General features: G+C 42.9%; 2 protein-coding genes across 3 annotated transcripts in view; one reads left to right on the plus strand and one right to left on the minus strand.

The window, feature by feature from the left end:
- LOC112464437 (nephrin-like) overlaps positions 1 to 20772 on the plus strand; it is a 347896-nt gene that overhangs the window by 78143 nt on the left and 248981 nt on the right. The gene's annotated exons all lie outside the window — the stretch shown is intronic.
- LOC112464438 (glucose dehydrogenase [FAD, quinone]-like) lies at positions 14873 to 19364 on the minus strand. Its single transcript, XM_025031412.1, has 9 exons — positions 19179 to 19364; positions 18408 to 18615; positions 18037 to 18165; positions 17757 to 17953; positions 17587 to 17681; positions 16878 to 17154; positions 16311 to 16779; positions 15532 to 15905; positions 14873 to 15137 (listed from the first exon to the last, which is right to left on the minus strand). Exons 1-9 carry the CDS (start codon positions 19347 to 19349, stop codon positions 15033 to 15035), a joined length of 2025 nt encoding a protein of 674 aa, XP_024887180.1. The 5' UTR covers positions 19350 to 19364; the 3' UTR covers positions 14873 to 15032.

A 20772-nucleotide genomic window follows, 5' to 3' on the forward strand; every position in this document is an offset into this window, starting at 1 on the left:
ATGTTTAATTATGTATACGAGCAAGCGGAAAGTCGTGAACAAATCCGCTCGGTTAAAGCTGAAAATACAACAATCGAATCCTTCTAGTTTCACACGCGATTTAACGGGATCTTTAATTTGTCATTGATTCTCCGATATTCTCTCGAGTGCACGTCGATTGCATCGCTATCGAAATCTACTGTTGCATCGTGTCCGCTCACCGAATATCCATACTTATTTCTGGAAATCATATTACGCGCCCGCGCGGTTTCCCGAACCGAATCATTCCTGACGGAGTAATGAATGGCGGTAATATCGCGGTACGATAATGAATTCTTAGGAGACGTGGTATGAAAAAATGGTGCGTGTCGTTGCGAATGCGAATAAATCGCGACGCAAACGGCGCGGCGCAGATACGCTCCGGAAGATGTGCGCGCGCGCGCGCGGGGGAGGAAATCGCGCGCTTCCTTCCACTCGATTAACTTTCCCAATGATCCTGATTGGATCTACCGCCAAGTCGGAAGGAATCAATTACCCCTGCGGATTCCCGATCCCACCCCCTTATCCGAGCGGGACTCAACGAAGACGAATCGGGACGTATCCCGAGCGTACAAATCCGGGAGAACGGGACTCTCTTTTTAGCCGAGGCGATCCCAAGTAATTTTAATATATTATTCCAGAAAGTAAAGGGTAACAATCGTTGCGTCCATTTTTCTTGGAGCATTTTTCCGGCGTTCAATTCTTCAATGTTTGCGCAAGTTATGATATGAGTTTTCCTCCGTGATATAGACGTGAACGTACGATATGGATCTCGATGCGGATATCTTCGCGGAAGGTTTCCTGAACATTTCTTCACAAAGTTCCGTGACAGACATTTTATGCGGAATGAGACATACAGTAACTTCTCTGCGTACGCGGGAAACTTCATGATCCGCAAGTTCCACAACTGACATATATCCAGCATCGCGGCAAACCGCAAAGTTCGAGCAAATGTTTGTACGTTTCTCACGAAATTCGCGAAACGGACTAGCTTATTATTTCAAAAACGATGTAACTTCAGAGTCGAGCGATCTCCGCTCGTACTTCCGCTCTGGCGTGCTGGCACTGCTGGCACACGATTCGCCGGGGAATCGGCCTCCTATAGTGGAGTGGACGATTAAGATCTCGAAGAGCTCATAAACAGACGCAGGTTTATTGTTTTCGCAACTCCATCTCCGCGCCCCCTCTCTCTCTCTCTCTCTCACACACACACACACACACACACACACACACTACTTTTTCATGTCGCGGGATTTACGCGTCTGCCTTTTATTTATTCACGCTTTAATTACCACCCTGGTCTTCATCCTTGGGCGGAAAGGAAGGCAAGGGGAAAGATAGAGGGGTGGAAGGGTCTGGACGGAGGGTCGGGCACCGCGTATTAAACGAGAAACTTCGGAGGGAGGGGGTGTCGAGATTAATGGGACCTGGTTAACGTCGCAATGGTGTACGCCAGGTGAGAAATTTGCGTTATTCGTATATGACTGGGGAAAAATGAGGGGGAAGGAGTAGGCCGGTAGTTTTATTTCAATGTTCCGCGGAGACCGAGATACGGACCACGGTTACGTTTGTTAGTTACCCAAGGGGAGGGAGTTAACGCGAAACATTAACAACGCAAAGAACATTTACCGGAGACGATGATTAATGTCCTTAAAAAAGGAGGGCTTGAAGTAAACGCGACGGCGAACATTAACACGTTATTCGGTTCGTTCTTTTCTCTCTTTTCTGATTTTTTTTTCTTTAAAGTGACATTATTGTACACGTATTCCCGAAACTTTTATGGTGAAATACTTGACGCAGTTTCATTCCTCTTTACGGGCACGATAGCACGGCGTTCCTCCGTAAGTTGCTTTGAAAAATTCGAGCAACTCGCGCTGCCTTACTCGAAAATTTTATTGTTGGACGAGATTGCTCGTCCGCTAGCCGCGCTCGTAATTTCGGGGGGATTTCTCGCGCCTGTCTCAATAAATCTCGCGATTCGCTCTCCTTCGTTCTTATGCCGCCTCCCGGGCAATTCGTTTGAATTCTGGAAGCTCTCCAATCGGGTATTCGCCGAAACGTCTTAATATCGCTAATGAACCTTCGCGGGTTCTTGCAGAAAAAAGTATCACTAAATGCTTTTTCAGCATTTGTTCTAAATACGAATTGCATCGTAAAAGTTTTATCGTTTGAAAATTTACCTTCCGTAAGAGCGCCCATCCAAAGAGATTCTAATTTTCATTATAAATGCTACTTTAATTTTCCGCGCGACTTTTTCACTCAGTTCACGAGCTTTCTCGATACTTTGGAACTATATAAATTGGAGTAACTTAAAAGTAAAAGTTTAATGCCAATTTCATTATTGTTCGAAATAAGTGAGAGCGAGATTGTAAAATTTGCAGATGAATTCATAAGGACTTTTTGTGAAATTATCGTGTACGAAAATATAATTATTGTGGCTTTACTGACAGGGCTTTACAAGTTTCACCGACGGCCAACTTAAATTTTATATATTAATCAATAATTGTATCAACAGCTCCGTGAAAGTATTTCAACAGTATTATACAGAATGATTATTGTCGAATGACTTCTTAAAGATTCTTGAGGCGAGACTCGACCGTTTCGTGAGATTCGTGACGAAGCAGGCAATGTGGCGCGATACGATCGGAGTCAAGGGATGGTGGCCGAAGGGGGCAAGGGGCGACTGGCATTCATCTGGGCAGATAACATCGCTTGTTAAATCCACCCTTGCCTCCGGTGTAGCTAGTAGCACGCTTACCTGAAGGGACGCCATTGCTCCCAACATCGTACTGACATGAGATAGCAACCCCAGTCACTAGCTCATCCACCCCCTCGCACCTTCCCTCACCACCTGCGTTCACCACCATCTCGACCAGCCATACCACCACTACGGAACGCTACCGGTATCACCGGATCGTCGTTACCGTCATCATCACTACCACTACAAGCGTCGGGCGCTATCACGGATTCACCAATCGAGCAAGCTGCTACTAGATAACGCGGTTAACTGTCGCGTCTCAATTTCGACAGCGAGTCTTTCATTATGCCGTGGTTCCGGCGAGACGTGCGTACGTTGATTTTCGTGCGTGCCGTCTGCGCTGATTATTGTCGATATCGTGACACGACTGCGAAATCTGATTAACTTTAACCCGCGGCTTTGCTACGAAAATTCAGGTTTCTGTGAACTCTTTTTACACGCGGATATCTTACGCATGCAGAAGAACTGGAATTGAATGTCGTTTTGCGATAGGATTGTTCTGGAAATGTTGCGCGACGATAAAAGTTATTAATCGAGGAGATGAGATACGACACCGAAGGGGGGGACAACGGTGTTATAGGTTGAATATACTCTTGTTGATACACTTGAAGATAACCGCGGCTTGAAAATTTATCGTGAATATTTACGCGCGCGCAACCTCGCGAGAGTTAACCCCCTAACGGTGTCTCATCGGCGGTGCAAAGTGAGTACGACAAAAATAAAGGAGGTAATAATAATAAATCATCTTTATTATGGCTGTATAATGGACGTAAAAAGGATGCTCGCGGTAATGGGTCGCAAGAAAAAGGCATAAGCCAGAGAGCTCTAGTCTCGTTCAACGCGGTTCCTAATTAATTATTGCTATAAATAGCTGAAGAAACACAATTAGCGAAGCAGCTCGTGTAGGTGAGAAAAAAATTTCATAAAGTGCCTTTTTACGATAGAACTTTGCGAAAACTTTCTCTCCCTTCTTTGTGCTTACAGGTATTATTATGCCGCGCTTGTTCTTTTTTTTCTACTTACACTACTTAGCTATTTAACAATTTGCGTCGTTATAACAAATGTGATTACTGATACAAGAGATCCTTGTTGAAAGACGATGAAGGCAGGCGATTTCTCTTACAACATTGCAGAATTTACTTCTGAATTATTCAAAAATAATTCCAACAATTTTGCAAAACATAAATATTTCCATATATGTCTTGAAAATTTTATCTAGCATAGTGTCAAAGCTGTAGATTTAAGCTTACCGAAGGATCGAAGAGCGATTCGTAGGTTTGGGAACGCGATATCCGCTTCCGCCGACCGTCGCGGCGTCGTTCGCGTTCGGCCAGCAAGAAAAATACAAAACGAGAGGCTATGTCTTCGGCAGCGAGCGGTAAAAAGGACGCCAGAAATGGGTATCGATAGACGGGAAGAGGGACCACCTTCGTTCGAGGGTGGTAGCCCCGAGAAACAATTGTCGCGCCCCTAACGGCGCAGATTTGTCGAACGAGGACGACGGTTCGGCCCCTAACTCCAGATCGAAAAACGGTAGGACGAGTCCCTTCGAGTCCCGGAGGAACTCGGGGATAAAATGTTGGCAAAATAAATAAAGCGTAACTGTACTCCGTCGTACCGTACCAGGGGCCTTCGGGGAACCTCCTGAAAGGGGTCTCCAACCTCCTACGTGGGAATCTGCACCTAAAGCGACGCTGAAATTAAATGAGCGACACAATTCGTAAAAGTGCTTGGGTGAAAGAACCTCTGCGCGGTGGTAATCTGCTTTTCGAAGACTTTCGTTATAATAGCCGCGCCCTTTTATCGCGGTCGCGTCCATTTAGCGACAGTGCCAGCTCGACTGTAAATTTGCTTTAAACTTTCGACCATTTGCAGTTCGTTTAAACAGTAATAGTTGTACACTAAGATAATCCAAAATAATGACGTTAATAAATCATAACTACGCAACGAAACGGCCGGGGGAAGGAGAAGGAAATGATAAATAACTGCTACGCAATAAGATACTAAATAATAGTTGTGGTGATATAAATTCAGATTTACCAAGCGCGTATCGTTATGAAAAAAGAAACTGAAAAGAAGAAAGAAATATTCAGATAATATTTAGAATTCATCGGCTTATCGCTCGCGCATTGATTGCGACGACGTCGAATAGCGATTGGCCGACTTGAGCTTCGCAGTATCCTCCGAAAGCATTTCACCGTAACTAAATCCGCATCCGAGGATACTGAAACCTGGTGCCTGATCGGTAATTCCATCGCGTGAATCGGCGCGCGCCGATTGGCTGAATTCCACTTTTCGGAAAGTAGGGCGGAATAACCGACCGACGCGGGTAGAATCGAGGAGAATCATTCCGACGTGGCGGAATCTCGCGGTACGGCAAAGGGGGCATTAATGCGCGAACCGACGCCGCGCCGCGCCGCGACGCCACATCCCACATATTTACTCGAGCGGAATCGCACCTTTCTTCTTTTTTCCCTTTCTTTTTCTATTTGTCTTCGCCGTTCGCCGGTACTGCGAAATTGTAGCTTAATGCCGGCTCGTGTACGCGGCGAAGGCGCGAGTACACGGATTGGAAGCTTCCTGTCCCTTCTTCCCCTTGGGCGTGTCCCGCGGGAGAGAAAAGAAAAATAGAAAAAAAGATAACGGGGATGGAAGGGAATTACGGGAGGAAAGCGAGACGCGGCGCGCGGCGGGTCTCGCACATGTGTGCGCCTACGTGAAACCGGAAGCGGATACGGGCCGGGATGGACGGACGGAGAGACGGTCATGGCGGGGTTAAAGCGGTAGAGAACGGGGAACAAGAGGAGCGAGTGCGGGGGGCAACGAGGGTTTGGGCCGTTGCGACGGAACCACCGCGCATAAATCCTCCGCTTGACGAGCGCCGTTGTTTTTGCGATTTACGGAGCGCGACAATATTTGCACATTCGTTCTGCGCGATCGGTGTCACCGGTTGTCTCTCGCGCTGCGACGCGAAAGAAGAATAGGGGGCTAGCGATAATTATTCAAGGAATCTAGCGATCCGGCACTTTTTATGATGTATACCTCGTACGGAGAGACAAAACATTTCGTGATTCATAGTTGGAATTCGTGCTATCTTCGATATATCTTTTATAAATTCGCTTAATATTAATTCGACACGAACCACGAACAAAGGAGGACTTTTCAATATAATTTTGATACATTTCTTGTAAGTTAATTAAAGTCCTAAATTCTTAATGTACATCTTTCAAGATCATAAAATTGCCGTAGCAATATCTCCTCTATTTTAGAGACATTTTTATACGCGAGGTGTGAGAAAAGTAAGTCGTTTGTAGCAGCTTTCATCGCTGGAAGTTAAGTAGCTCGAAAGCAATACCGTTCCTTTCAGTTCCGGGCCGGGCCGTTTAATTAGTCCAATTATGACTAATAACCGCTCCGCTGGCAAGGTTTTGCCGGGGTATATATGCACGTCCAATAAAACGTCAGCAGCCCATAAAATTGACTGGCGCGAGATTTTGTGTATTTTTCACCGTACAGCACGTGCGGTTTTGCAGCTATAATCCGCGTTATCGTCAAAGTTTCATCGAACAACGAAAGCTCGTGATTGATAGCGAGTTCAAAGGATTAATAATACTTGTCGGACAGAGAGAGGAAGAGAGAGATTCAAGAGTAAAAAAGATCGATATTGAGCAACATTGGTAGAATGCTTACAACAATTAATCAACCTTTCCTCTCGAGACGAGATACAAATGCATTAAAGATATTTAAAGTTTTAAAGGGTATCCTACTATTTTCTGCATTTATTTTATACGTTTTTTTTTAACAATGTTATCCTCCTCGTTTGGCTGTGATCTCTGTTTACTCTAGCCCCGCATTAAATACTTAATTTGGAGATTAGTTTTTGTCGGAGATTGTCGTATCGATGTAAAGCCAGGACAAATGCGAAGCGGGAATCCTGTCCGGCGTATCAAGATCGTTAGCAATTTCGCGTGGAATTGAACTATTTGAACTGCAAAATGCTCGATGTGAAAGAGCACGTTGGCCACCGCTGTCAGAAACCGCGCGCGTTATTGCGAGCTTCCGTAGGTTTTTTTCCCGGTTAAAGAGAAATTTACTGATCGCATAGGCTTTGGCTTATGTACGCGTGTGGCAGATTAAAAAAAAAAATATGTTTTCCAGCCGACAAACGAGTCGACGAACGAGATTGCAATACCTCGCTGACGCGAGAGGCGTGTTCGCTCGCGGGATTGCAAATACGAGCATGCTCCGATGTTATCATTATTATTATCAATTTAAACAGATCCCGGGATCAGTATCGGCATAATTACGTCCGGTAATGACTTGTAGGTTAATTGAGTATCGGCCAGATCGATTTTCGATAATCCGTCAAAGAGGAACGCCTCCTCCCCCCCAGCTCAGTTCAATATCGTCGCCGGCGTGGCCACTGGCCACTCAAGAGAGCGCAATCAGTTTCCGTATTATCCCGCTTTATTCCGTAGCTCACGTTTGCATATATGCAGAATGTTTATTCGCGCACGTGCGCAGAACGGCTATTCGTAAGCTGGTGAACGTGATTGTACCAAGGCAGTGAATTAAGCCCCGCGAGAGGCTTATTCGCCGAATGTTGCCGTTTGATGCAGATTATCGAGCCGCGAGCTACGTAATATTACGTTGGCTTTACATTGACTCGTACGTTTCGCCTGTCATTCCTTCGTCATTGTCGCGCCGCGTAATCTTTCGAATCGCATCACGTCGAGTCGGTATCTATCATGGATAACGTTTTTCTAATGCGACACTTAGACGGATATTTCTTGTGACGTAAGCCGCGGGAATAATCGCGTTCGACTTGAAAAGTACTATTCACAACATAATTTACGTACACGATACGTCTATCAACTTTGTTAATCTGCCATCGGTAATTGTAGCAGTCATAATTTCCGAGACACGCGAGCCCGGTTGAGCGTTCAGTGCGTTTAGGGCTCGTTACATTACACACGCACTAACACACATATGCCGCAATCGGGAGGCAATTCATTAATATCAGTTAATAATTATCGCAGCGCTTCACGCCATTACGACTTGTGAAGCTTCGCTTGATCCTATCCAATGTCTTGAGGAGAAAAACAAGATTGCTTTTGGTCGAGGGTTCGTCATTCACTTTGCATTTGCTAGCGATCAAATTACATTTCCGATTTACAACGGACGTAATTCCGATGTGGAAGACATAACAACGGCGTCCTCGGCACTTTTAACCCTCTTCACCCACTCTCGCGCCGCCCTTCCTCTCTGTATAATCCGTCGCGGGAGCTAATTGAAAAAAAAGATGCTATATCATCGCCTCTTGGCGAAGAAAACGATGAGGTACAACGCGGCAGTCCGATCAATTCGCGCGATTGCATGCGTCGTTCGTTCGCCATGATTTATGCCTACCGGAATTTTTTTTTATCATACACAGATGTTGGTTTTGAGCTTTTAATGATTTCAAGCGTTTTTATTATTATTGGAATCATGAATATTGCGCGAGTGAAGAAACAACGTTTTCGTCGAGCTGCTCGCTGGATGTGATTATCATACGAATGCATTGTGATATCTGCGATTTCCTCAACAGTGATATCGTTTACGAAATATTTACCCCTAGCAATGAATTAAAGCTTCAAGCTTTATAGTCCAAATCGGGACCATGTGGCGTTGTGAGAGAAACAGAGGCTGAGAGTTGAGAACATTTTGAATCGTGACTTTTTAAAATAAAAACACTGCGCCGTCGCGTCGATCCGATCGATCGTTTGCCGTCACCGGTGGAGTTTGCGACGAAATGGTGCGTGGAAAAAAAATGGAAGCGTAGAAAACTTTGCGCACGATTTAAAACGGACTGGTCGACACCGACACGCGTGCATTCACACTGAGTGTGAAAATAGAAACGGCCAAATAATATCTCGCTAAACGGCGCGGCGGTTGCGTCGTTTGTCGGATTTCAGTAGTACGACTCGACGCTTGAAACGTCGCGCGGATTGGCGAACGTTGGTGACTCTCGTCACGTCATTTTGTCGTCGACCACGTCTTGGCACGTGGGAATGCAGTTATCCTAAATATAATACGGCGCTATCAAGCGCGAATGCTATAATGAGAAAGCCGGCAACGCTCGTCCATGGAAGCAAAGCCGCAAATCGATGCGCATCGCGTCCCACTTATCTTCCTGCTCACCCCATGATTCCCTACATTTTGGTAAAGCTAAGCCTGCCCAGGGCGATTCTGACGTCGTTTTTACTACGTATTTATTATCGTAATTTATCGCGATCGGCGCATAGCCATTTATATGGACGAAATCATGAATCGCGCGGGACGGAAATGAACGTCCGGTAAAAGGCCCACGAGAGACGCATAAAAATTCGGAAAATGAGCAAAAAAGTGTATGAGAAAGAGAGAAAGAGAAGTAGAGAGGGAGAAAAGGGGGAGTTGAAGTACCAAGTTCGAGCTTTCCATCGGATTGGTTAACAACACTCCCGTCCCCGTGCGTGCGCTCACTCGGGAGTGAAATAGGATCGGGCTGCTCGTATCGCTCGGAGAACACTATGACTCCCTTCCGATAATAGGGCGATACAATCATTACCCCGCGTGTTCCGGCCGAACGTGAATTTCCCCGAGTTACCCTCGGAAAACTACCTACCCCTTTCGCGCTCGTACGAGCGCTCTTCAGCTACTGCATCGGCCGCGCGTACCGAACCGGACATGACGTTACCGCCGAAAAAAGCCCTATACGAATTGCCCCTTCATCTGCTTTTCGATTCTTCATCCCCACGCCCACGGCATGGAATTGGAAAACGGCTCTGTGAAAAAACGTTGAACTTTTTACGGCACATGCGATTAACCTTGTGACGAATATAACGCGCACAAGATATTACTTATATTTTAACAGCTGAAACAGTTTAAACGATGGTGCGTGACATTTCGCGCGATTTTATATCACTCGAAGAATGTAAATGGAACGAGGAATCATATTTTGCAAATATTGAAAACGCTTTTGGATGACATTGCTGAGCTTTCTGTCTATAAAATATTTCAGATGCCAATTATTCCGTTTGTATTCGCATAAGTCAATTACGGGGCGCGGGCGGTTATTAACGTACTTTCGCAACGCACGCGTCATGTTTTCTATCCGCAAAATTTGACCGCAACATATCGCAGGTATCAGCATTTCCAAATTCGCCAACATTAACTTCGTCATGATAATACGATAATACGATACGAGCCACTTGAAAATGATGATGTTACATCAATGCCATAATGAATCAGCGATAAGCAAGCATCGATCGATTAATCACAAAAAAAAAACCATCGGTCTCGTTCCGCAAAAGCTCCCGAAACCGAACCGCTGACGTGCACTTGATAAGCGATTGATATCGCCCGAGGGTTCACGATGATCCGAAATTAATGGTGTTACGGTTTCCCGCCGAGGAACCGAGTTGATTTTTGCTAATTTATTCGAGAGGTAGACATAACAACAGCCAAGTGAGTGGCTATCAATATAGAAATTTATTTAAACGTCACTCTAATTGGATCACCTTATACAAGCGACTGAAGCGACGCGACGACTCCGTTCGCGGAGGGAGTATATAACGAGATCTGAATATAACGAACCCATCTTCTTGTGTGTACCGTTACATAACGTAATCGTGACTATTCCAAATTTAATAACGCGCTTCCGCAGACGAGTGGCCGTTGAATTAATTGCGTTAATTGATCGTTGCGGTAAACCACGTGCACGTGCCACGTTCCGTTTCACTCCATTTTCTTGCACCTCATTATCTCGAGGTCGAGACGGGATTACGATATTGATCGCCCGAAAACTATCCCGCGGAATAGCGTCTTTCAGTCAAAATCAGCTCGAGTTATATAACAGAGTTATACATTGCATATTTCATCGCGGATATAAGAAATTATTAATAAAGCGGAAGTATAATTTCAATCAATTGTTTAAATGCTATTGAAATAGACATTTACTATAAATATCTTTAAATTATCTTTATATTTTTGTAATTTTTATGATCTTTCAGCGCGTCTTGCGAAAATAGAATTGTCCATCGATTTTATCCGTTGCCTTGCAGAAAATGCACTTCAACTAGATGTCCTCGGGAAGTGGGAGACGCGAGCGACCGCTCTCTATCTCTCCTCTTCGTATCTTATTTTCTGGCGTTAGACGCTTTGTACATTGTCCCTGACACGATCGTGGCTGCATGCCGTGCAAAAAGTAGGGCAAAACCGGCCCGGCTCCGACGACGGGCCAACTTGTGTAACGACATCGCCCCGCGCGAGCCAAGTCCGCTCTCGGGGGTGGGACATTTATTACGACAACTACCTACCGACGACACCGACAACTTTCTCCGGCAGGATAAATAACGAGGCAACCAGCAAAATATTTTACCCGCGGCGCCGGCGCGGCGGTACGTTGAGCTACGGGCTCTAAGCCTACGTAGCTTAGTTCGCGGAATGCGATTGGTCCCCTTCCGTATCTCATCCTGCCGACACAGTTACCACCCTGGATTTGTCGGGTAATCCACGAGGTCAAATATTAACGATTCCGCTCGTTTGCTGCCGACCTCGTAACAACGAGGGTCCGTAGATTGTCGAGGATCTTATCTCGGCCTTTGCTCGAACGATAAAACGTTATACAACGAATAATATCGAAAATTATATCGAAAATGTTTGTTTCAACACGCTCTGATTTGCTACAGATAGCTTGTTAGAAGGTTATTAGAGATACGTAATCGAAAATCGACAACCGATATGCTAAAGAGAGGGTAAAACGTTGACTTGCAAACCAACAGCTTACGGAATATACCTAAACTCGGAATACATCAAGAATCCTTAGTCTTGTTACTTCCGTTTTCGGTGGCGGATATTTACGAGTGGCTTTTTTAGATGTTAAACGGTTCGCACATCCTTACGTTCTAATTAGAGCAGAAATGTTGAGCACCGAGGTTAATGTAGTTATTTGTTTGTCACCTGGGCCTCGCGTAATTTTATCACTCCGCACTAATGCCGCATTAACGGCACGAGGAATTATAAATTCCTGCGTCAAAGCGACCGGTGTTACTATCTAACGAGGCAACGGAGATTTCATTACGCTGGGCGCGAAGGGCTCACCCGGTATAATCGGATTCGCTTCTCTCTCTCTCTCTCTGTCTCTCGTGGAGGAATTGGGGCATAATTTTCGGAAATACCCGTGACCGCACCTGCTTTATCAGTCCGATATTTCGCAATTTAATGGATTACATAATTCATAAAGGCTTTACCTCATAATGGGCTGGAGTTTCGTGCTGTCCTCTTAAGTGTCTCCATAAATACATTACGGAATTCCTGTCTGTGGTTTCACAACTGAACTCTTGGAAACAGACATCGATTCATAATGTTATTTAATGAAGAAGAGAAGGTATTATACCTATCGGCAATATATTTTACGGTTTCTTCTTTTCTCGCGTTTTACATCTCGCAACGTATCGTGCATTTCAAAACGTCGAAAGATGCCGTGACGTTTATGGAGACCCTGAAAAATCGCTCGTGACTTGGCGAGACCGCCATGAGTCATCGGCCTAAGGAATTATACTCGGCATAAAACGAGCGGCAGTTAGTATTACGAGAATTGCTTCCTCGACTTTTGTGAAGCGCGTGGCTCTCGCGCTCGGGAGGTCACGGGAGGCGTTTGAAGTCGCCGAGTCTCCGAGGCCAACCGCCATCCGCCATCCACCGCCCGCCGCCATCCCACCATGAATTCATTCGCACCCTCATGAAATTCAAAGCAGTCGTTACGGTCCTGGCACAACGACAACGACAACGAGTGCGACGGCGAAGAGGACGAAGAGGATGAAGAGGACGAGATGGCGCGTACAGTTATGTGCGCGGATGTATAGTGGTGCGCCTAGCTACCTACGTGTTCTCTTCGCTCGCACGAGGAAGGGTGTTCGATGTTTTATTTATAATTTGTTTATCTCATCATCTGCTCGCGGACCCGCTGACTTGTATATGTAACGGTGTCTACACGCTGCCGCGATGCCGCCGCAGTCCGTCAGTGACTCTCAAGCGTCAAGCGTCCGTCGAAAACATGAATAGTCAAATGTCCTTTTCTCCTCCTCGCCATATTTGTCACCGGGGACTTTTCCCGCGAGTGTCGGCCGGTGCAAGTGAAGCAGATAAACTCCCTCGGTGAGAATTCCTCGAGCAAACTTTTTATTCGTTTCACATAACGGCGAGAAGCACGATAGAAGTTGCAATTTCAGTCTGAAGACCGCAAATGTTTTAGAATTTCGGTTGTGCGTAAATGATGCATAAGTGACGTTTTATCTTCTCTCGCATTCGTAATAACGACAAAACTGACGATCATTGACAACAGGTGGAATATTGAGATCACAGATTCTGCGCGATTCGGAACGTATTACATATATAAAAGCGATATCCGGATGGATGTGGAGCCAGAAAAACGCTCGCAGACCATCTCGGGCTTCAAATACTTCGACTCGGGATTAATTCTTTGCGACATATACCGTTACGTTACGTTGATCGATGGTAAACGATTCGAACTTCGCAAACTGATTGATTTAACGGATTACAGCAATTATTTAATTTTCCAGCGGATTTTATACGACGCTCTGAGCGAACATAATGTTCTCGTTGGAACATTTAGAATCATAGAAGCCTGGGAAAGGCGAGGATTTCGTAAGAAACAATGCCTGGAAGGCATTAGCCAGTGCATAACCAGTTGCGCTACTTGCGCTACATCTCGTGCTCTATATCAGATACGAACATGCTATTCCGGATGCGTTCAAGTGACCTGATCTGACATTCTCTCGCCGAAGGCGTGAACACGCTCTATGCATCACGACATGATGAAATTCAAGGACACTCGTTACAATATCAATCTACGGTGTGCAGTACTCGCAAATAACGTGCACAATAGATCCTCGAAGAATATACGGAATGTTAGGTGAATGGGTACAAGTACTCACATTATCGGAACAAAGAATCGGCTGAACCAGCCGATGCCCACGTTGACTAAAGCGCTAGCTTACAATTAGTTTAGCGAGCTCGTTTTACGTTTTTCTCAAATGTAAAGATATTTTTAACCCGCTCTCGAGGTCTATTTAAATTAAATTTTATTTAGGGACACTTCGGAATAATTGCATTAACGTAATTCGGTAGGGAGGTGTTCTCGATATTCGAATTGGTCAATTATCTCTCCCGAATAGCAGCTCGATTATGTAGATAGATCTTTTTCCGAGCGGTTCATCGGGCGGATTTAATGCACTCTGGAGGCAAGCGCGTTCGATCTGGAAAGGTTCAGATGGATGAATAGCTACTGAGGTCAAGCGAAGGGTCGCGAAATCGCTCTCGTGTAAGCACGCAAGTCTAAGGAGGTCGAGTGCCCAGCTCTCTCCAGGCTTCCAGCTTCTGTGAGTCCTCACGGCCTCCCATCCGTGCAGCTCTACTCCGCCGCCATGACCTTTTCCAAGGTGCATTCTCTCGTTTTATCCTCTTTCCATCTTAATAATTGAGACGTAAGATATCGTAAGTGGATCCTTTGAGATGGCTGGCATATTCTTTTGCGGCGCCATATAGAAGCCGTTCGCGAAGACGAGCGGAGTGACTTCAATTTCGTCGACGGTTAAATTAAGTAATAATTTTCGATCGTTTTACTAGCCTAATTAGTATGCAGTTTGGTCGAATGGACTGATTTAACTTAACTGTTTAGATTTTAGATAATAGTTTATGTTTGAGCTTATGTATGAATTTAGGTGAAATTTCCATATTCGAATGTTTAGAATAGAAACAGTTGTGTCATGAATTCGAGTTTAAGTTCTGTACAAATGACATGTAATTGACATATATAATTGGCTATTTTACAAGACTTTCACAACTGATTTGTCATAACGCTGTCAACTTGTCTTTGTTATTATGTTACAGTGAAAGGAAATCTCGTTAAATAAAACAGTCTGTAAAATAAAAAAAGGTCTATCTATAAATTAGCAATGCAGACAAAATATCTAATTTTATTTGTATTGCTGCAACTGTTATGCAGAATCAGTTTTAATGTAGACGACTGACAAGGGTATAGAAAAAAAACGGAGCTTTGTGTATATAAACACGATCGAATATCTTTATTAAATATTTCGCCAAAAATTATTTTGTATTTACATTACAATAATAAAATCTATTAACTCGGTGGGAATAAATGTTGATTCTACTTCTAAGTTTTTGGTATTGATATGCATAGTATTGATATTGTTATCTAATCTGCTTTGAGAGTGTAGATCACTTTGTAATCGTTTTTTATGAAATCGGCGACCCTCTCGCCGATCATGTTGACCACGGCAACGGGATTACCGGAAACCATCTAAGAGATAGAAAACAATTAACTGATTACAAGAGCTAGAGATATGTTAATCATAAATTTTTTCTGGACTATGCACATCGAAAAATTTCGTAAAAATTATGTGTACATTCAGCACGATGTTAGATTAGTTTCTAAACATATCCATAAACTAATATCCTAATTAGCAATTAAGACTTTTAATCGACCCTAGTGGCTATCATTATAATCGTCATGACAATACAACATTGGTTTTAGTCAGATTAATTTTCAAGGCTTAATTGCTAATTAGGTTAATTAATGACTAGCGAAGTAAACGTTGCTTATTCGGTTTGAATAAACTAATAAGAAAACAGAATGTGACGATATATCAATTAGTCGTGATATGTTCATCAAAATTTTGAGAATTGCTACCTACCTTGGGCATAACGGAGGCATCAGCCACTCTCAAACCATCTACGCCGTGAACCTTGAGAGCTGGACTTACAACAGCCATGGGGTCCGAGGAGGTCCCCATTTTGCAAGTGCCGGCTTGATGATTTTCAGGCCTGGTATTGTATCGGAATTGGCAATCCCAATAGTCATAATTCATTTCTTTTTTATACTGTTCGCATTCTGGGACGGTGTCATCTACCATCTTCATATTGTACTTTTTCATCGCGTTTGCCTTTGGTAGTTTTAAGATATGCTGAAGACCTTGGTACATAATCGATCGATCTTGCGGATTCGCCAAATCGTTGCCCCAAATGATCGGATGATGTAAAGGGTCGTTCGAGGCAAGTGTTATTCTACCTGGAATTTATCAATGAAATACATTTAACTATTGCGTCACGGCAGCGAGCAGAATTTTCATTTTTTACAGAGAATTATATAATTTTTTAATTTTATTTAATTTGTTGATACTTTCAGTTTTAATTGTAATTAGTTAAAATTGGAATGCAATTGATTTTTTTTTTATATTATTACGGACATCATAAAATGAATTGATCGAATGAATAAAATCGAATAAAGAGAGCTTTAAATACTAAAGTAGACAAAAAAATATATTGAAATAGTTTCGATGAAGAGTGACAGAAAGAGTTGAAAGTGTTTAAAATCTCATTAAATATGTTGCGATACGTAGTTATTTACATTGTCGGTAGTACTTTTATGCTGGTTACAATTAATAAAATGCGAGTTACATAATCATTAACTTACCTCTACTTAAGGCTTGAAGATTTACGGAGGTAAACCTAACGGTTTCTTTGTTACCGTCCGCTTTCAAGTCCGGAATTCTGTCGCCTGTGTCGCAAATGGCTTGATAACCGGCGAAAAAGATCTGAATGTCCGGATCATCGTTGGTAGTATAGTTGGACGCCAGTATTCCGGTAAGTTGGGCCAAACCCGTGGACGACAACGGACCGGTTTGATTGTAAAAATACATATCAGCACTATTTATATTCAATTCATTTGTGTTTGTCTCACTGAGAGTGAAATCCACGCCGAACGATTGATGGTTGTGGAGATTTTCGCCGACTCCTGGCAGATCGACGACTGGGCGAATCCCCACGGATTTTAGGTGACTCTTCGGCCCGATGCCCGATAGAAGCAGAAGCTGAGGCGAATTTATGGTGCCAGCTGCAAGGATCACTTCTTTTCTCGCTCTTACGTTGTATCGTCGACCGTTCTGCAAATAGCAAATCGTTTATCAAGTCATGTGATTCGGGATGAATAATCGCGAAGTCGCGCCCATAGAAATTCGAAAAGTATGACGAGCCAACTTACCATAATGAAAGTGATTCCATCGGCTTTCACTTTTGACAAGATTTTTTTCGTATTCACCTTCGTCGCCATCGCGTTCAGAGCCACATGTAGATTTTTGCGGTTCCTGTGCGGCCACAGGAAAGCCCTGGCAGTACTAAGTCTAACACCATTGTTGCTGATCGTCTGCGCCACAGTGAAACCTTTGATATTCTCGCCCACCAAGTCTTCGGTAGTTCCTAAGCCTACCTCCTTAGCCGCCGACATTATGTCCCAAGCGAATTGCGGCTGCCAAGGGAATCTATTAATGAAAGTAATCAGCGTGTTTAATTCATACGTGTAGATCAATTAAATCGGTAGGGAAATTATGGGGATTACGTTAGAGGTACGCTGTAGTTCTAAACACATATATCCTGTTCAATGAATGCTGGATCAACTATTCTAATCACGAGATAGACAAGGATAGATGCGACGCTGGAGGGAATACCTTTCGAGGATAAAATTAATTTTCAAAGAACAACTGATTGTATCATTATATAACAGACAACAAAAAACAATTGATTATAAATTGATCATGGCAATCACACATTTACTCGCGGGTACAACTACTCTGGAAAAGACACGGATGATTTCAGATCAGTTTTTTGTTTTATATGACGTAAACGATCGCGATAGCATAAAAAAGTGTGAGAATTAGAATGGTATAATTCAGGAAAAAGCATGATGTTTGCACCTTTCGACCGTCATTGGACCTCCAGTGCCATGATCCTGTGCCCTGACCCTTCCAATTTCTTTATTGTCTTCTGATTTGAAGAAGTACGGCAGCACCTAACGTACAAAAATTAATAATGCGTTACGTCACATCACGAAGAGTCTTAACAATAATCTTTTCATGCTTCATACTTCTTTCCACGACCACCCCTCGTTTCCCATTTCCACCCATCTGGCATAGTCTTTCTCGTGGCCTCGATGATACGCCATACCATGATGGCCAGTGCACCCTCCGAGATTTTTACCCCTGGGCCAGCTGCAGCTGCCGTTAGTTTTCAAGCACGCGTACGATTCATTCGTGGTTTTATACTTCCAATCTAGTTCGGTATCTGTAATATCGCACGATTGATTAACCGCACAGTCTCTAATTTTCTAGCGAAAATTTCTAATAAAAACATAAAAATATATTTACTCAGATAGAGTTGAAGATTGCTCGGTATTTGCATGCCAACTGGCTCGTCCGGTCCGGCTTCCACAAGGAGCACATTCCAATTAGGAATTTCGCTTAATCTAGAAGCCACGACCGATCCACCCGCACCACCTAAATTAAAAACATAAGATGCAGCTGTCATAATATCCATTCAATCCCATAAATCGTATACAAATAAAATCATCTTAACTCGATCGTTGATTTTAATTGTTATGATTCAGGGAATCTCGGGTGGGTGCGATCAATTCTGTGTGTTCACCGAACACAATTTTGCGAAACGTTTCGTTAAATTGCTATTAGACAAGATAGGTCTTAATAGTTAATTATGTTTACGGGCATATTGATAATCTTACCTCCAACGACAATGAAGTCGTAAATAGGTAGCGGTCTCTTGATGGGCGTGATTCGCCCGCACACACCATTAATTATTGGACTATAGGCAGCTAACACGTTCACCATAGACAGAAACAAAGTGGCCGAATTGCCGCTGCAGACATCGGTCAATGAGAGTCCACTTACGAAGGGCGACGAACATGGTGCTTCCGGCACCTCTGACACGTTCTATAATACCGTAAAATATATAGCTTGCACGACTAAATATATTGCGGCACTTAAGAATGTTGATCTCGAGTTTATGCATCGTATAAACCGTAGAACGATGCTCCATTATTTTGTGAATATCACGGCCATTACTGTTGTGAAATCACTTTACTCTTGCAATTAAATTACAAATAATGTAATAATATACTAGGATTTAATGAATTAAATGTTGCATAATTCTCTCGATTAACTTTTATAAAATTCTATAAATTCTCTAACTAGAGAAATTAATTACGATTGGGATATTAACTTGTGACATCACATCTCCAATATAGCCGTCTCGATAAGGCTTATATAGGCACATACTATTTTATTCAAATATACTCGTTTTCAAATACCTATACCTGTTTTAATTTCTATCTCGAAATATTGGAAAAAGTTTCAGTCACGCGTGAAGAAGATTATTTAACATTCTTACTAATGCGTCAAAACTTTGAGTTAGGCTTGACAATTTTTAAAAATGTACTTTTTCCCTTGCACTTGATATAATTGACAAGCGATACAACTGCAGGATATCAACATACCATTTTCCGTGAATGCGATCGTCGCGTCTTAAGGAATCTTGTCCGTTGTGCTCGGGTTTTACTACCTGATTGCGGCGTCCGTTTTGTTGTCGCCTTGTTATATACCCGTTTCCTGTATGCATATGCACGTTCCGCGAAATGTCTAGCTGTGATTAAGTGCTCAACGCACATAACATAAAAATGATAATAATGGCGCTTGTTATAATCTCTGCTTGTCACACTTGTAAATCACTGCGCGTGCTATCATTTCAGAAAAATGACGGATAGTCTGTCGCTAAAATAGTGCAAATAAAATAGATATGCGCTATTATGACCTGCATTTCAGCTGAATCCATTTGCATCTCGGAAATCGTAGTAAAAGTTTATATATCGCACATAAAACTTTCATAGACATTAGTTTATTGATAGAATTGTTTGAAATTTTTATCAAATCGCTTTGTATAAATAAATTAATTTTGATAAATTGGAGAGATAAGGCTTTGTTGGGTGTCCACACGTGGAAGGAAACGGGCTAATTAAGAGCCAATCGCTGTTGATGGTGCGCAATTATATTTATTCTTCATGGAATTAAACGACGTACGTTTCGGTCCCTATTCGGACCATCTTCAGCAATGTGCTGTGTGAGTTGTAGAATGTAAATGTTTAATTATAATATAAATAATAAAAATAAAAATAAATAATTAACAAAAAATAACGACTCTGTCATTATCGAACGCTCATGACAGACGGTTGCTTCTTACGGATGGAGAAGTGCTCCTCCTTATGGCTGGCACCTAGAGGAGGCCACACATAGAATATCTTGTCACCCGTGAGTGGCCACCGACGTGTCAAATTAAACATTTACATTCTACAACTCACACAGCACATTGCTGAAGATGGTCCGAATAGGGAACGAAACGTACGTCGTTTAATTCCATGAAGAATAAATATAATTTCGCACCGTCAACAGCAATCGGCTCTTAATTAGCCCGTTTCCTTCCACGTAATTTTAATAAATATTTAATTATTATTATAAGTAATTGTTTTATTTTTAAGATTTCGAATAATAAGGAAAAAATGGGCTTTGAGAGTCAAATTGTTTAGACTATATTTTGAGCCATCTTCAGCAACGTGACTATAGATAAATTAAATATATAATCTCAAGCTCTCCAACGAACATAAGTGTTGTAGCTCTCCTGCCTTAATGTAGTGAGTCAGGAATGTGATAAAAGTAATACAGTTGTCTTAAGATAATTATTCCTTTTATTTGATAATTATCCTCCATACAGTATGCGTAATGCGTCCCGGCTCACCGCGAAGTATCGCGCTCTCGTCCCGCGCTTTCGCGCATCCTTCTGCCCAGGGCCGTCGGCGTATGTGGGACCGGACAGGCCCCAACAATAAGTATTTATAAATTGAATGTACAAAGATAGTGTAATTTTCAAGAGGAAATACCAGAAAGATTTTGTCATGATGTTCATAAGTTTGCAAAATGTTTGGACTAAAAATGAAAATTTGAACTAACCGGTAAAGAGAAGTGAAATCCACTTACCAAGTCCAGAGAACGTGAGATTGACAAACTGATGTCTTGAGAAAGACAACGAAAAATGAGATA

This window comes from Temnothorax curvispinosus, unplaced genomic scaffold, assembly GCF_003070985.1.
Source record: "Temnothorax curvispinosus isolate PA1 unplaced genomic scaffold, ASM307098v1 QBEX01014232.1, whole genome shotgun sequence".
In the NCBI taxonomy this organism is placed as follows: domain Eukaryota; kingdom Metazoa; phylum Arthropoda; class Insecta; order Hymenoptera; family Formicidae; genus Temnothorax; species Temnothorax curvispinosus.

Coding starts and splice junctions, on each gene's coding strand:
- LOC112464438 (XM_025031412.1), bottom strand. CDS start 19,349: ATGTGCGTTGAGCACTTAATCACAGCTAGACATTTCGCGGAACGTGCA. Junction 16,780..16,877: donor ATGGAATCACTTTCATTATG/GTAAGTTGGCTC, acceptor TGCTATTTGCAG/AACGGTCGACGATACAACGT. Junction 15,906..16,310: donor TCTTCAAGCCTTAAGTAGAG/GTAAGTTAATGA, acceptor GATAAATTCCAG/GTAGAATAACACTTGCCTCG.